General features: G+C 33.3%; 1 protein-coding gene across 3 annotated transcripts in view; it reads left to right on the forward strand.

Moving 5' to 3' along the window:
- LOC118200168 (beta-1,4-N-acetylgalactosaminyltransferase bre-4-like) overlaps positions 1 to 18,187 on the forward strand; it is a 594,620-nt gene that overhangs the window by 554,560 nt on the left and 21,873 nt on the right. For all 3 annotated transcript variants that reach the window (XM_085827333.1, XM_085827335.1, XM_085827334.1), the window contains 2 exons: positions 9,501 to 9,623; positions 16,368 to 16,469. In XM_085827333.1, coding sequence (XP_085683459.1) covers positions 9,501 to 9,623; positions 16,368 to 16,469 — 225 coding nt within the window. The remainder of the gene's footprint in view (positions 1 to 9,500; positions 9,624 to 16,367; positions 16,470 to 18,187) is intronic.

An 18,187-nucleotide genomic window follows, 5' to 3' on the forward strand; every position in this document is an offset into this window, starting at 1 on the left:
CACTTTAACGAATTTTTGATTAACAAGCCCAACGATTTCAAAGCGAACATTGGCAACACTGTACGAAAAATTAAAAATATTTTTAGTTCCAGTGCGCTAGAATGTGTATCGGAAATTCTAAAGATATGCTCCTTGTAAATTTATTTTGCGATATTTACTGCCGTATTGAATTTTATGGTTTAAGTCCAAAGAACATGATATTTAATAAATAAAGGTAACACACAAAACTTAAAAAAAGCCCAAAGTAAAATCTAGAAGCTGTCAGATTTTTTTTATTTATTTATTTTGTTTTTGTTTAACGAATGCTTTCACTCATGTAACTAAGTTGACTAAGAAATTCCACGTATAAATTTAAAGTTGTGGATAAATTCACTGCACCTGCAACTTCCTTTTCCCTTTATGTTTTCACTTCTTCCTGAAATCAATTTTGGCACTCACCCATTCGAAAGTACTTAATAAAAGTTCTAGTCTTTTTGGATGCTAAAGATGATCGTGGGACTTGACATTGTTTCAAGTTTGATAAAATTCTCTAATCTGTCGCCTTTCCGGAAAAGTAATTATAATCTCATATCTTTTGACAAGTCTTATTACTTAAAGAAGAAAAACGAGAAAACTTTCATTTCTCATTTCATATGCCATTTAAAGTATTAAGCTGACACATTCTTTGAAGAATCAAGTTTTATTAGTTCACTGCAGTTAGGACAGACATCGTATGTCATGCTTAATCTTAAATTTATCATGTCCATTTAATCGATATTTTCTTCATTTGTTATCTAGTTCTTTTCATGTATTTTATTTAGTTTATGTAAATCAAAAAATGTATTTCTTGATTTTTAATTTCCTAGTTTAGGATGAAATACAACTTTTATAAAAATTACTTACTTTGCATTTCGGAGGATTCAGTGTACTTTACATCATCCTAGATGTAATGCAATTGGAAGTAGTTTTGCACTTTACATGAAAACTATCATTTACACATTAATATTGTTGGAAGTAAGAGTAATATGTTTAAACTGATTTTCGTTTCTAAAACCAAAATAATCTTAGAATTAATTCAATGAAATTGATATATACTATAGCACCGTTTATACATCTTTCAACAAGCCTTTAAAAATACATATAAATGAAAAGATGTAGAACCAAATTTCAGTTTAAAAATGCGATATATTTATTTCATCTATAGAATTTTAATGTTATTACTGTACTATTGCTATTATGCAAATTTTATTTTATCTTCCTACTTTTAGTCTATTTTGTTATCAGTGTTTCAAAAACAATTTAAATACATGTCTTTTTAAAGTTATAAAAATTTAAATTTTTTAAAACGACCGTAAATGTACTTCAATTGCCCATTTAAGGTTAAAAATAATTTTTCTCATGGTTATTTCAACATAGGCATATTACATTCGATTTTGTTCTAGGAAAACGTTTTCAAGAGGCCTCTGAAGTGCCATTTGATTTCAGTTTTAATTAAAGCTTATTAACTACCCATTAACAGTCAAATAAATCTGGTGGTTTTATCCATATGTAACGTGTATATGAGCCCGTTTCTCTTAGAAAGTTCTCCACGAAGACATCCCTCCCCTTACGCAGATAGCCTTCATGCGATTTGCCATAATCAAATCAACCAAACCATTTAGCAAATGTAACTGGTTAATCTACGTTAAGACCATCCAGAAGTATAATGTCTTCTTCCTCTTCTCGAGAGTAGCTGCAGGTGAAGCATTTTCCTCATTCTCATAAAATATCCCGGCTCCTTGTGCACAACACATCATTGAGCGTAACTTTTTCGGCTAATAACCTACCTTTAGAACTAGCTGTGATTAGCATCGATTGTCGTTACAGGTGATAATTCTATAAGACCGCAAAGACGCACAATAGATCAGTCAAAAATGCTTATCAAGTAATACAAGAATAATGCGTTTCTCATCAGAATATAAATCTAATCAGACTTTATTCTTTGCCTCTACTCTACACGCCTTCCACGCACGAGTCAGATTTTCACCGATTTCTAGTCTGAAATCTTCCCTATTTATCTTTTTCCCTCTTTACGCACAGTACCCAGATAGTTGAGCTGCAAATAGAAACGTCCAGAGAATGAGTCAAAGCTACAACTGCGTATACTTGAAGTTATGCGAGGCATAAATAAAATCTTTTATTGTTAGGATAAATAGAAATAAATTTTTAAAAATTGAAAAAGACCTATAAAAGTAACAGATATATAAAGGACAAATGTTTAAATGTTGCATCCTGTAGTAAAAATATATCTGATTTGTACGAGAAGTACTCTAAATTGCGTTTTTAAGTGATTTTTTCATTAAATATAATTCTACGCTTCATAAAAAGAGGACATTTTTACTTCCTTGTACGAAGTAAAGCAAGTCTTGTAATCAAGAAAAAATTCCGGGTACTATGTTTCAACGAAAATATCCATTTTGACCTCTATCAAATGTAATTTAATAATGTTTTTGCATGACATTTGTACGTAAAGAAAGAATAAAGGACTCTTTTTCATAAAACGAATTGTAAAACTAATTTAAAATGAATTCTGAAGAGAATTTTTCGTGGCGTCTATGCGTACGTACGGTATGTATCTCGCATAACTCACAAACGAGTAGCCTCAGAACGTTCACGTTTTGTATATAGAACTGCTATGGCATGTAGTTGTGCATCTCTCCTTTTGGTGGTAATCAACCGCACCGAAAATATATAAATATATGGTTACAGCTGAAAACATCGCGGCAAAAACATCGCGGACGAAAACGTCGCAGAGAAAACAACGGAAGGCGAAAACGTCGTGCTACAAAACATCGTGGGAGAAAACATCGCAAAAAGAAAATATCATAGTTCTAAAACATCGTGGGAGAAAACATCGCAAAGAGAAAATATCGCAGTTCTAAAACATCGTGGTACAAAATATCGTCATCGAAAATAAAGCGGTTCAAAAACTTCGCAGTTTGAAAACATCGTCTTCGAAAATATCGTGGTAAAAAATAAAGTATCTACAAATCATCGCATGACGATAACATCGCAGACATGCTTTATTTTTTTCAGGCTTTTTTTAGATTATACTTTTCATGAAAAATTACTAGTAAAAGCTTAAGTAAAGTATAAATGATCTTTGTTAGTTAACTATGTCGGTTTAAAATTCTGTTAAATGCTATAAGTTGCATTACTTTTCTATGCTTAAGTTTCCTTCTTACTTTATCAGCAAAAATGTATTAGTTAATAAAAAATATGAAAGTAAAAATTATCCTTCTTTCCATCTTGCGCTCAATCATTATAGGAATATCCATTTACAATTACTATTAAAGCCTGAAAAAAATAAAGCATGTCTGCGATGTTATCGTCATGCGATGATTTGTAGATACTTTATTTTTTACCAAGATATTTTCGACGACGATGTTTTTAAACTGCGAAGTTTTTGAACCGCTTTATTTTCGATGACGATATTTTGTACCACGATGTTTTAGAACTGCGATGTTTTCTCTTTGCGATGTTTTCTCCCACGATGTTTTGTAGCACGACGTTTTCGCCTTCCGTTGTTTTCTCCGCGACGTTTTCGCCTGCGATGTTTTTGCCGCGATGTTATCGGCGGACACCAAATATATATACCCACTCTGTTACTCATTGAGCTCAGGTTTTTTTATTCCTATATATTGGTAAATTGTGCATTTTTTGGCTTTAAAAATGATTGAATTACGTTGTTCTTATGTTTCGGTTAAGGTTTTTATGCTTTTAGTTAATTTCCACGCAATAACTGCAGAATTATCAACAATTTAATAGTTGGTTAAGTGCGGCTAAGCCTAATTTTTTGTACCAAAGCAGCCGTATTTGTTTAAATTTGAAATTTAGCAGAATAATGAATGTGTTGAAAATCTAGAGAAACTAAGTTTCTTATTAACAAAGATAACATCTTGTTTTATTATTACGCATTAAATCATGCGTAATCTATTCTGGAATTGTTATTTAAGTTATTAAATTATCTCATATATTGACTCCGCATAGCCTCCACAATAGATTAAGTCCGTTTCTACGCCTTCAGTGTCTTTTTTGCCCAGTGAGACCAAAAGGAAACTTTCAGTTTTGAGCTTCGAAAAATCTACCGCCTTGCCCGCTGGCCGAGTTGCTAGTTTTTGAGTAGAAACTTCAATTTTAATTGTAAAAATTGTCCTTTAATTGTTTAGCTCTATTTTTTTCATATTTTTCAATTTTTAATAAAGATATTTTGAAGTGTCATGCATTTTTGCATTGTCGCGAAGTGAGAACTGAATTAATTGAATGAGAAATATGTATCTAATGACATTCGAGGAAACGTGTGTAAACGAAATGCAGGAAAAAATGCGCATAATTTAATATTCCGTACAAGAAAATCATGGGGTGTATACATCAGATTTCTTTCAACAAATAGACATTCAAGCTGATTCAAGAACATCTGTCAAAAATGTAAAAATATATGGAGAGGATTTAATTAGGGAGTTTTTGTCATGAAATGTGTACGCGTGAAAAATGGCTGTTTGAAGAGGTGCAAAGCGTAAATCTTCCTTTTCCAAGGCAGTCGGGAATCATTTGTTCCTTAGCTTGAGTATATCCACCTCAGCTCCGTAGATAAAGTGCATGCCTGTGAATTTTGTGTTCAATTCTGTGTTCATGTAAAAATATATGGAGAGGATTTAATTAGGGAGTTTTTGTCATGAAATGTGTACGCGTGAAAAATGGCTGTTTGAAGAGGTGCAAAGCGTAAATCTTCCTTTTCCAAGGCAGTCAGGAATCATTTGTTCCTTAGCTTGAGTATATCCACCTCAGCTCCGTAGATAAAGTGCATGCCTGTGAATTTTGTGTTCAATTTTGTGTTCATGTAAAAATATATGCAGAGGATTTAATTAGGGAGTTTTTGTCATGAAATGTGTACGCGTGAAAAATGGCTGTTTGAAGAGGTGCAAAGCGTAAATCTTCCTTTTCCAAGGCAGTTAGGAATCATTTGTTCCTTAGCTTGAGCCTATCCACCTCAGCTCCGTAGATAAAATGCATGCCTGTGAATTTTGTGTTCATGCAGCGATATATGCTGCTTGAAATCTGCTCGAGAAATCACGACCTAAGCCAACAAACTACGTTTACCTAACGCTTAACAACGCCTTGTACCATCTCAACGCTGCATTTTAACGCACACTTGCTATGAAATCTACTTATTTCTGTCTTTCGGTTTTTGCTAGATGTTTTTATTATCCTGAATGTATATATATATATATATATATATATATAATATGTGTGTGTACTTTAATTTAAAAGCAACTGCATTTGTAACGCTTGAATAACTGTTACGAAATTCCAGTTAATTTAACAGTTGATTGTTAGATATTAGGAAGCAATGTTAAAACACTGAACACATAAATAATAACGAATTTAGCTCCATTTTACGGAGCTAAAATAATAAGTTACAGTTTCTGATTGCCAGTAAAAGAGCAAAATCGTTTTGAATTTTTGATTCGAATAAATAAGTTTCACGAAATCAAAGAGAGCCAAATAATTTGTAAACGGGAACTCAAACATTATAAAGCTGATTTTTTTCATAAATACATACATTATATTTATTACTTATATTTAGGAAACTTGCATTGTGTATAAAGTGTAATTCTTTCTCAAAAATTAATTTATGTTTCTCGTTTGTGTTCATTCTTTAAAAAAATCTGTAAGTTACGATTGAAGAAATGTAGATGCACGTAGCATACAAATTAAATTTGTATGTTTATTGGATCTTATTTTGCTTCTTTTTTATACATTTTTAAAAATGCATACTTTGTTTCGAGCAAAAGCTGTTTAAATTAATTTATGTACTGTGGGTAACTATTATTGCACTTTATTTACTGGTTTAGATGATACAAATTCCTTGGCAAGGACAATAATAACACAGGCAAAGTAATTAATTTAGCATAGTAATAAAAAATGTCTTTAAAATTTACTTCTTTAGTTAAATGCAAGAGTATAATTACATGATTTAGAAATTCCAATGCTATTTGAGAACACGCTTGTTTAAGCATTCAAATACTCTTAATAAAGGATCTTGTTAATAACCATCCTTGCTGACTAATGCTTGGAACTAAACTGTAAAGATGATAGATAATACTTTTAAGAAATCTCATTGGCAGGGATAATACGTGAAACTGGAAAGAATGACTCTCAGAGTAAAATTAAGTTATAACAACATAACGACGCTAGGTCTTTTCATACACTCAAGATTTTCTCCAATCTATCCTTAACAGGGAATTCAAATACGTTGGTGCAGAAAATTAACGGTACTTGCGAAACGGTAATTATAATGTAGGCATATAACGTTTGAAAATATTAGAACGAAGCATTTTATAAGAAAGTGGCTGGTTTCTAAATCTGTGAAGTTCATTTGAAAAATTGTATTTTCTGCAAGAAAAACGGAAGGATTGATTTCAGTTGAAGTGAGTTCTCATAACCATTTGGACAATAAACTGAAATAGATAGCCTTGTTAAACTTGAGGTAGGACATCTCAAGCTTAGGTCGATGGTTAAGAGTGTTACTAGGCGTAATATCTAGGTTATGGCACCAATACAAACTATGGGTACCATTACCAGATGGGCCGTCAAGACCCAGGAAACCTGTGGAAGATCGAAGGATTGCATTAAATGCACGATAACTTAGACAGACTACGGATAGAATGTTTTTTCAGTACCTCGTTGCTTCGTATAGATAAAAGAAATTCCAAGACAAAGTATATACCTAGCAGAATAGGGCCTTTATGCCCTTAGACCAGATTATATGTACCTCTCAACAGATCCAAGACAGCCTGTTTTCTGTTGAGCCAGACACGAATATGGAAAGCTCGAAGACATATCTTCTCTCGTGATGAGTAGAATTTCTTTATACAACATAATTCTTGGAATGGCTTCACCTGAGAAAAGCCTGAAATCCGCTATCACCCCTCCAAAATAAATGAACCACTTTGGATACTTAATTCTTGGTTTGACAGCCAAACACCATTATGTGTCAGTGCATGACCACACATCGTTGTAGGCAAAAAGCTCTTGAACATTTTATGAGTCTTTTCTGGGGATCCAGAGGTGACATTATTTTTATAGACGATAACATAAGGCCACACAGAGCTCAACTGGTCACGATTTTCTGAAAAATGTATTTTTCAGTCACGATTTTCTGAAAAATGTATTTTTCAGTCACGATTTTCTGAAAAATGTACTATCACCGTATGGTGTGAGTAGCAACAGTTTCCAACTTTCTTCTAGAAATCTAGAACATTTAAGTATGTTTAGGAAGAGCTATTGAGCAAACTCCCCACTTTTCTGAGAGTGGATGCTCTCGCAAAGTCCTCCAGACATTAAAATCCTAGGTTTGAATTTCGCGACATTAGTTGCCTGAACTATAATCACAGGTTTCATTTGCAATACGTAAACCCAATCTAAGGCAAGTAAAGTTGTGCTTGGCGACCACATTCCTCTCGTAATTCCCGAATGGTATACAACTGAACCATTCTTAAAAATATGAATTTTGATATTTGGGCTGTTTTCGGCTGAATTTGCATATTATAAAACATTGTTCATGTTGATATTTTGTTATATTATTAGTAACTGTCTCATTCTATTGAGCATCTGTTATACACAATTTCATTATAGAATCGAGATATCTTATGTACGTGCTTATAACCCTAATCTTGACACCATTATATTTGATCGAACGGGTTTTTCATATTCATCACTGCGTTTAACAGAGACCAAGCGTTTAAAAAATGGCTACTTCTGTTACGAAAAATCATTCTTTCTTTCTTAATCAATAATAGTAATAATGCATTAATCAATCATTTTACTTCTCTTCTCTCTTGTCAGTTATAAAATTGCTGCTATTCGCTTAACACTGAAGTTGCCTTTATTTCTCTGGTCAATAAAATATACAATTCTAACTTTAAGTATTCGATGCCTGATATGAATTTTTGAGGAATTTATAGAATTCCTTGTCATTGACGCTTGCCAGACATAGATCTAACCAAAAATGCTTTAAATTTTTTCATCAAGGAACATGAAATTTTTATTCGAAAACAAAAGCACAAACATTAGACAGCATTGGTCTGCAAAGCACAATTTTTGCTTCTGCCAAATTCATCGAAGATAGTTTCTCAGTTGGCGAACTAGAGTTAGTTTTCTGTATATCCATTATTTTTCTTTACATTAGTCAGTTTTAAATTCTAAACTTTTTCCCCACTGATAATGTGATTCCATTTTGCATACCTAGATGGCGCCACCTGCTTTGTTTCTTTTCTGTACCTGCAAATGAGGACATTGTTAACTAAGTATTTTTGAATTTCTTTTTCGTTCGTTAAAACAAAACTGACGCCGAGTAAAATTTTCTTTGCTCAATTTTATAAGAATTGTTCTTTCACTTCTATAAAGTTAACGAGTTTTTCGCAATTAAATGTATATGTGATAATTCTCTAGATAACTTGAGGATTAGAAGATAGCGTAGATACATAAGGTAACATAATAACGGAGAAGAAACTTAACTGACGTTAGCGTAGATAATGTTAGACATAAAAATTTGCATTTCTCCCTTTCACGATTGCGCTGAGCAGAAAAGGTGAAATGGACAGCCCCGCGGAAGGTTCCTCCCGACGGAGAGCGACGAACAGACGAAAGAGAAAAAGTAGTGTGTCTTCTCGATTCTGATAGTGCTGAAGTCTGACCTCCGTGAGATAATAATAATACACAATTTTATTTCTCGTTAAGTAATTCGAAGGATACATAGCCTTTTTTACAGATGACTATGGTGGCGATATAAAATACCGCAGTTTTGTGTAGTATATCATACTTTTTTAGACTATGAACAACTTAGAGATCAGAGAAGCGTATCTTAACACATCTTAGCATAGGGTGCATTTCAGCCATGAGTATTTATAGAGTTGGCTTTTTTGTTTAAATTTTGGATTACGATTGGACAAGAGCTTACCTCATTGCAGGATTAATAAGAACACACACAACACAGATTAGTTTTCCAGATAACACACATTTGATTCCAGGAAGGGAACGTATCCAAATTAAAATGAGGATCTAAGAGGACTATTGCTAAATTAAAGTTATCAATTTTCTTCCGCATTTTATATCTCATATGCGAATTTGTTTTCCATCTGTGCTACAGCTTTGCTGCACAAAATTATCTTTTCTTTGATTGCATGAGATGAACTATTACCCTAATTTGAAAATTAAACTCTCATTAAATTATTTTTTTACGGTACTGATGCCAAAAGCATGGCTTGCTGAAATTCTATTTGAATATCTGTGATTGAAATTCATACATTTTAATATATGTACCCAATTTTTGGTCTTCTATTGGCGATTAATGAATAATTATACTGAGGTAGGTCACAATATACTTATCTTCAAGATCATTAATTGAACCATTGTCTGTGTTGAGTAATCCATTTTTTTAAGTGAATATAATGCTATACAGCTGATTTGATTCTTTTCAGGTTACCTTATACCATGCTGGTGGGTGGTGTGTTTGCCATTAAGCTGGAACACTTCCTAATGGTCAATGGTTACTCCAACCTATATTGGGGATGGGGTGGAGAAGACGACGACATGGCCTACAGGTAAAGAATTAACGAATCTAGATCGTTCGTTCCACTAATATACAATGCTTTTTAATGCGCAATCGAAATTTCAAAAATTATTTCCCTTTTGGGGAAAATTACCCATCACATTCTTTTATTTTATTAAATGTCTGAGAAGCACTAGTCGTGTTTTTAAATATATTTATATAATTACCAATTTTAAAAAAACATAAATATTTATTTTCTAAAGTTCTGCAATATTTCAGTAGGCAGTCTTTAGCGTCGAAAATTCTTGTAATTTATCGTTGTCAGATTCCTTTAGAGAATGCAGAATTTGGTGCTCAAATAACTTTCACCCCTTTTAAATGTTTAAATTAATTTGTCACAAATAGTGGCGTGTATATGATATTTTATTATTTGAGCACTCTATGTTTATTTAAAGTAAAAGCACAGCTGAAAAGATCATATTGTCAAATTCCTTTTTTATCTGCAGTAAAGATGAAATTATGGTTTTATTCAAAAATGATCGTAACTTATTAACATTTCAGATTTATTACGAACCTCTTAAAAAAGTATCAACTTGCAATAGCTTCTTGTTTGTATTTTGATGAAGAAATGAAGAAATCATTTTTAATCTATACAAATATTCAAAAACAACTTAATTCGAAATCATGGATTTCATCATTTTTTAAATACAGATACAGTCAGGGTAAGAATTAAATTTGTACCTTATATTAGTAATTAAGTATAGATATTTTACACTGCTTATTTCATTCCTAATGCTGTCCCAGTTAGTCCAGTTAGAAATACACATTTAAACTTATATAATTTCTTTGTTCACTCTTGTTGGACTACAACTAAGTGAGAATTTTTTAAATAAATCTTTAATTACTTATCCACAATAATTTCTAACAATTTACGCAACTTTCTTTTTAATTTACAATTATCGAAGTCCAACCTTCTGAAAGATGACATCTGGATTTTATCCTCAGCTAGCGACTATAGTAGGGGGTAATTACCAGCCTTGGGCAGCAAAACGAATCGATGCGGCCTCTCACGGATTAGTAGTAGTAAGCAAAGTTAAGCGGCAGCCGGAAATGGTAGTATCCAGAGGGGCCTGTTAACCGGAAATGGCGTTACTTCCGATTATCAGGCCTCTCGTGATACCACTACTTCCGTATCCCAGTTCACCGCGTTCTTTCAAACTCGTAATAGCCTCCACGACCTTTGCTGAAACCTTACTGCTCTGATTATAATTCTTCCAAACAGATCTCTGGGTCTAAGGAACAGCAAATATTGACTCGATACTCAAAACGTTATCAGTTACAGTTATTTATGGCAAGATTTTAAACTCTGTTGTGTCGACTTAAATTTCCATAAACTTTTGGAATATTAGTGATGTTAAATCAAAGGGAAGCTAGAACAGTATATAAATTAAGCTAAATTATTCGTAAGAATAATTGGATAGAAGTATTGGTAAAATTAAATATAATTGTTACAGTGAAAACTATTTTATGTCGCATAAATGAAATCTAAAATTTAAATTAACTTTACCTATACAATGTTATAACGGGATCATTTCCTGTCGCTTGTAAATTGCTTTTATGAACTGTGGTTTGAAATTTCAAACATGTTTTGTATCTCTCACAACACTGACGGTATAATCAATAATTTTCAGAATAATTGGATTTCTTCAGAGTGAAATTTGAAAATACTTCTCTTGAAAAAGGGAACGAAGATAATTATAATTATTTTCTGAAGAGATTACTTTTATTTTCATTTCTTCTGCCGCACTAAGCTATCAGATTAAAAGAATTCAGCGCGAGAAATCCTTTTCAAATAATTTAAATTAAACCGCAATCTTTCGGCGTTGATTTATTCGCTTGGAAAAATAAATTAACAAACAGCACCGAGCAATTTATTTGTTCCGTGATGCACAAAATGCAATTACTTTTCTTTTTCGTGATTTATTCCAGAATTAATACTAAATGCGTAGAATTCTCAATTCTTTCGCCGTGTATAGAATTTCTGGTGTAGTTCTTTTGTTTTTGTTGGTCTGAATTGAATAATGGTTTTAAAATATTTTTGGTAATTGTTTCTACATTTTATTGTTAATTGTAGTGTATCTTGCAATGAAGTACTGTATTCTAATAAGTAAGATGCATTTTCTTTACAAGCTTACGGGGAGATGTTTTACTTTTGTTATTAGTTTGGGAAGAGATTATATTGCTAATCACTAGCAGAATTCAATTTCTGTTTGGAGACGATTTCAAATTAAAAGAATCTTTTCAAGAGATTGGATAACCGTAAATTTTCTTCTGCGTTCATTCAAGCGCCATTAATAAATACAGGGTTAAGATAAGAGATATAGACAATTCCAAAGTTTAATACACGCAAAAGTTTTAATAACACGTTTACACTAGAGGAATATATCCTGAAGTTTATGTTGCTCAGTTATGAATGTTCTATGTATCACGATTTTGTAAAAGAACAAATCTGCCGAACCAAACTAGTTTCGAAAGGTTTTTTTTTTTTTTTTTTTTTTTTTTTTTCAGAATCCTCTTCTTTAGCTGCAGGAATGACAGTGACGTAGGGAAACAATTGCTCACGCGATAACAACACACACACCGTCACAAATTAAAGCAGACACAGCACAGCTTAAAATCTTGCCGAAAATAACTGGAACCCATGACTTGTTGAGTAGCGAATCAACATTTGTTGTTCCTTAGACCCAGAGCAGATCTTTTGTAAGCATTATAATCAGAGTAGTGAGGTTTCAGCAAAGGTCGTGGAGGCTATTACGAATTTGAAAGAACTCGGTGAACTGGAATACGGAAGTGGTAGTATCTAGAGAAGCCTGATAATCGGAAGTAACGCCCTTTCCGGTTACCAGGCCCCTCTGGATACTACCATTTCTGGCTGCCGCTTAACTTTGCTTACTAATGCTAATCTTTGAGAGGCTGCATCGATTCTTTTTGCTGCCCAAGGCTGGTAATTACCCCCTACTACACACAATTCAAGAACTTTCCGGCTTAGCAACAGAAAACAAAGCCAATAGTTCCATCTATTGAAAGAAAGTGAAAATCATTTATGAAGTTATTTATTTAAAAGCTGATGGTAAAAAGGATTAGAACTAGAATATTAACTGTAATTAAAATAATTTTCAAATGGAAAAAGCCGCTAGAAATCTAATTCGAGAATCGAAAATTCCTTCTTGATTAATTTTACCAACAGAGAAACAGAAAATGTGATATTTAGATCAGCAATATTGTGCAATGCAGAATGCTTCCTGCACCTCAGTGCGAATTTCTAAAGCGTTCTTAATTTGGTTAATGTATATTGAGCCTCAGTGGCAGGGAATACTGTATAAAACCAAGAAACTCGTATCAAAATGAGGTTTTTTTTTTTTTGGCTTTGTTACATAATATATACATATGCATCACAAAAAGAAAATAAAAAGAGATGATTGTAGACTTGAGGATTTCGTTTATGAAGCGATACTAAATGCTTTCTGATAAAAGCAGTTTTGATTTATCAGTCCTTTTCTTTAAGACTAACATGACCAGAAAAATTTGCAAAAATAGTTAAAAAAGATAAATAGAATTTATGGTTTTACGGACTGACTGCTTGAAAGTTTTCCTGGTTTTTCCCTTTTGTAATGTGAATATGAGCCAATTGCCCTTAGAAAACCGTGGAAGAGAACATTCCTTCGAGGTAAATAGTCCTAGTGTATTTTGGCACTACAACTATGCGCATTACAACTATGAGCACATTGTATTCGACGATGACAGTATCTTCTTGGAAGCAACAGCAACTTTCAAGTGCTCAAGATAAGCAATCATCAGCAGTTTCCCCCTTAGTCTCAACAGTACCCACCATGAACTTTATTTCGACGATGACAGTGTCTTCATGGAACCAAAAGCAACTGTCAAGTGCTCAAGATAAGTGATCATCAGCATTTGCCCCTTAGTCTCAACAGTCCCCACCATGAACTTTATTTCGACGATGACAGTACCTTCTTGGAAGCAACAGCAACTGTCAAGTGCTCAAGATAAGCTATCATCAGCATTTTCCCCTTAGTCTCAACAGTCCCCGCCATGAACTTTATTTCGATGTTCTGGTTCTTCTTTCAATATTCCTCATTTTACGTGAGATCCTTGAAGACACAATAAGCTCTAGATTAGTTCTTAATTCCATCGACGGGATCCAACAGGCTGAAGAGCAGATCACTCAGTGGGCCAACTGTTGTGTCGATGGCGAAAAAAAAGAAAGTGTATTTTGTCATAATAAATCCAAATTCAATTCAACTACAATTTACACTGAAATGTGACATTTTGATTGACTTTCATGCTATTTCCATGAAAACGTACACATTGTTCTTAAGTCTTGAATGCTTCCATCTCTTCTTAGCTAACAGTAACAGCAATTTTCGATTTTTTTTTTTTTTTTTTTTTTTTTTTTTTTTTTTTTTTTTTTCATGAAAGATTATCGCACTTATGCAACTGAAACGAAATTATTCGAAGATTGCATCTGTATTTTGTCAAGACGAAACTTCAGTTGATGTTATATGAGTTCACGCAGAACTTTATATGCCTGTCGCGTATGTAACGTTAATATAGCCATTTATACTTAGAAATTCTTCCATGAATTTATTCTTCCCTTTACACAGAGTTTGGCAAAAATTAACCAACCAAACAAAAAAACCCTGATCACAAAGTTTAAAAAATAAATAACTGATACAAATAGAGTTACATCTACTGATAGGTTTTTGCAGGTAGACGAGAAATATTATGACTCATTGCACCATTCATCAATGTTTAACTGCTACGCAGTAAAATATTTTTGTTTAAATATTTTATAGTATGTTTTTTAAGTTATGTAGACATTTTTAAGAAAGAATTTAAAGGAATATTTATCGTAAGAGAACCTTTCTATACCAGTAAGCCACTTTAACGTAAAATCGATAAGAATATCTTACCGACCGTCAAAAAGGATATTACGTAAATGGAAAATAATGATTAATTGGAAAACTGCAAATACTATCAGAAATTTTGTTTATAATATCTATATTCATAAGCTTGGTCACATTTTCTCTGAAAATGCCGATGCTTGAACGCACACCATCATTTTTTTTTAAATTCCCAGGATAGAAAGGAAGATGAAATTAAAAAAAAGAAGTTAAAAATTGGTTTTTCAAAATACTGTTAAAAAAAAAGTTTCAGCATAATGCACGTGTTACATAAAATCTACTGTCTTTCTTTATAATTGTTTTTTTTTTTAAGATTTTTTGAAGGTTTCCGCTAAGCCATTTCTTTTTATTTCTACATAAAAATGTATTTTTATATAGAAAACTGTTTTTGAAAACACATTTAAGTATGATTTCCTCTTAACTCTTTGAGGAAAAGGCAATTAATGTTTTCAGCAAAACTCTTGTTTTATTTACTATATCAAGTGTTACAATGAAATTATTTCTCACAATTACACATATTTTGTCCAAGACGTGCGAAAAGAATTACTACTTTTCAATGGTGGGCCTTCAGCCGACATCAGCTTCACGCAAATAAGGCCAGAAGTGGTGATCAATTTATAATAATAAGCATGGATGCACAAATAGGTGGGCCACCTTTGTCTCCTAAGAAAGGACAGACAGTTGCAAACATTTCCTTCTTCTCCGGTATTCGATCCCGAGCCCTTTGGAATCGCAGTCGGTTGCTTTAACTACTCTACCGTCTGGGCGGCAGAATGTATTTAATAAGAGGCAACCTTATTATGTATTTAATAAGAGGCAACCTTATTATGTATTTAATAAGATTCGGAATTTGTCGCTTCGAAGATTGTCAAGCCAGTTCAAAAAAGAAAATGGCGATATCTTGCTCCTTTTCTAAAGAATCAGTATTTGAAAATTGGATTTAAAATCTTCATTCAATCAAGATACACCACTGGATTGTTTCCAACTAGTACAGATATATTCAATATGATCGTTTTTAAAGCCACGTACTGTCGCTTTATCCATGTCCGCTACAATTTAGCCACGAGAGACTTCACCAAGAGCCGTTAAAGTCAATTTAATTGCAAATGTACATTGACAGATGCAAACTGCACGGCAGAGATAACAATATACTAAACTGAATGTAACAAAACAACATTGATGAATGCTGATCTTATGAAATAGGTTGATAAATGAATTTTTCCTAGTCTAAAAATTATCCATTTCGTAAATTTTATTTTATTTTTTTAAGCTTTTATGGTTTTAGATATGCTTTTAAATTTAGTTACTGCTTTCAGTATAAATAGGTTATTTAAATGATTCTTTGCTTATGACATACATTTCTTTCTCTCTCATGTTTAGCCGTTTTCCTGTTTCCTATAACATGTAAAATTTCTTCTTTTCAGTATATTTAATAAGATGCAACTAATGTATATGCGCAGATGAAATTTTTCGCATGCGCAGAATGCCTTTTTTCACTCGAAATACTTTGGACTTCAGGTGTTCCGTTCAGTAACCAAATCATATTAAATACTGTTCAGTTTTCAACAAACCCCATGCACAATATTAGTGTCTATTACAAGAGGGTTCTCATCCAGTCATTTCAAACATAAATTCTTATTACTGACATTGCTCATATGTAAAGTTTGGCTTAGAAGGTGAAAGAAATTAAAGTTTTGGGTGAATGTAACCTATTACCAAATATCTTGAGTTAAAATTTCACTCCATTATAACTAAAATATTTTTCTTATCTATTATTCAATCTGAAATACTTTTCTCGTATTTTTTATTTGCAGAATAAAGTATAGAAAGCTAGAAATCATTCGTCCACCAGAAACTTTGGCAAGGTATTCCATGATCAAGCACGACCATAGACCTGAATCACCAAATGCGATAAGGTAAGCTGTAGATAATTGAAAGAATTCTCTCATGCGCTTTTGCAAGTTAACAGTCAGCATACAGAATTAGTTACTCGAAAATCTGGTGCCTGGAACCGAATATTGTTTTGCAAACATTCTCTCTCTAAATTATGGCTTTTATCAACGAGGTTAAGATACGAATTGGTTACATTTTACTATTTTTGATGTCAAGTTTTTATTTTGTAAACAAGCTTTAAAAAGCTGATAAATGAAATCCCATGTTTGGTTTTGTTTTCCCTCTTGTAAAGTGATATTAACTTTAACTTTCATTTTTACGAAGCTGCTCTATAACGGCATAAGCCACTACTAAGGCCAGAAGTAGTAGCCATTTTATTGTGGAGGCACATAATAAGCGGTCACTGTTACCTCCTATGAAGGGATAGACAGTTTTATGTCCATGCCTTTTCTGGGATTCGAACCCGGGACCTTCGGTATCATTCTCCCCTAACCACTATACTGTCTGAGCGGCTGTAAAACAGATTGCATTGTCTTGATTACTCTTTTTGTGAATGACAGCTGTTTCTTGTTTTACGTAGTAGGAAGACGTTCTGCTTTTGGTATTGTTTAAAAAAAGTAAATGTTTCTACTTTTGATCCTGTCTTTTGTTAATGTGGTCCCTTCCTTGTAATTTTGATTAGCGCGAGATTTTGTTCTTATATTGCCTTCTTTGAATGCCTTCATGGTGTAGTGATCAGCACACTCGGCGCGCATTCGAGAGGTCCCTGGTTCAAATCCCAGCGAGGGCAGTACTCCTTTTTCCCGTTTCTTGATTTAAAAAAATCCTGATGTGTCTACAGTGGCTCCCGAACCAAAAGGAGTGGTGGATGATGATTCTCCACCATCAGGATCTGGCGATTGGGTCCCCTAATCCCCAGTTGCCCTTTAAAAGGGGAAGTGTATAAGATATTTCTCCCGCCTTTTTAGCATGCCTTCGTGGAGTAGTAGTCAGCACACTCGGCGCGTATTCGAGAGGCACGTGGCTCGAGCCCCGGCGAGAGTATTGCTCATTTTTCGCGTTTCTTGGTTAAGAAAAATCTAATGTCTCTACACTTACATATTCAAGTATACGCTTAATTAACAAAGAAGAGAGCTAGGAAATGTTAGAGACAAATTTTGCAAAATAATATGTCTTTTACGTAATTGCAGATAATTTGTTTTTACGGCGCGCACTTGCCTTTCTAGCATTGGCCACTCCTAAGGACGAAGAAAGTAGCGGCCATTTTATTCTTGCAGATAACTGCCACATTGGTAAGTGTACTGATGAACACCACTCGAGTTGGTCTTCGTCAAGGTGTTACATATACGGAGATTAAATCCTAACTCGTCAAAACTACTGGGGTTATGATTAGTTAGGAGAGTGACATGAGTTCTGTGGAGCTGATGAAATGTAGCATTGGAGCAAGTTACTCATGAGATCATGTGACGATTTACAGAAGATTTCCACGTCACCTTAAGAAATCAGGGAAAGGCAAACTTGTAACATCTTTACATGAATATAGTGAAAATGCAGTTGCTCAAGATAAACCATGTGCTTACGTAGGAGAACACGTGAGGAACTGATAAACATGTAAATTTCTTAATGATAACATTATTAATAATTCTATAATTATATTTAGTTAGATTTATCTTACGGAAGTATAACAGCAAATTCGCAGTAAAAATCCGATGTGTACACCACATGACTTCCTTGTACGGAA

The sequence above is a fragment of the Stegodyphus dumicola genome, chromosome 11, assembly GCF_044657685.1.
Source record: "Stegodyphus dumicola isolate Sdum_Otavi_A_Nest chromosome 11, ASM4465768v1".
NCBI lineage: Eukaryota > Metazoa > Arthropoda > Arachnida > Araneae > Eresidae > Stegodyphus > Stegodyphus dumicola.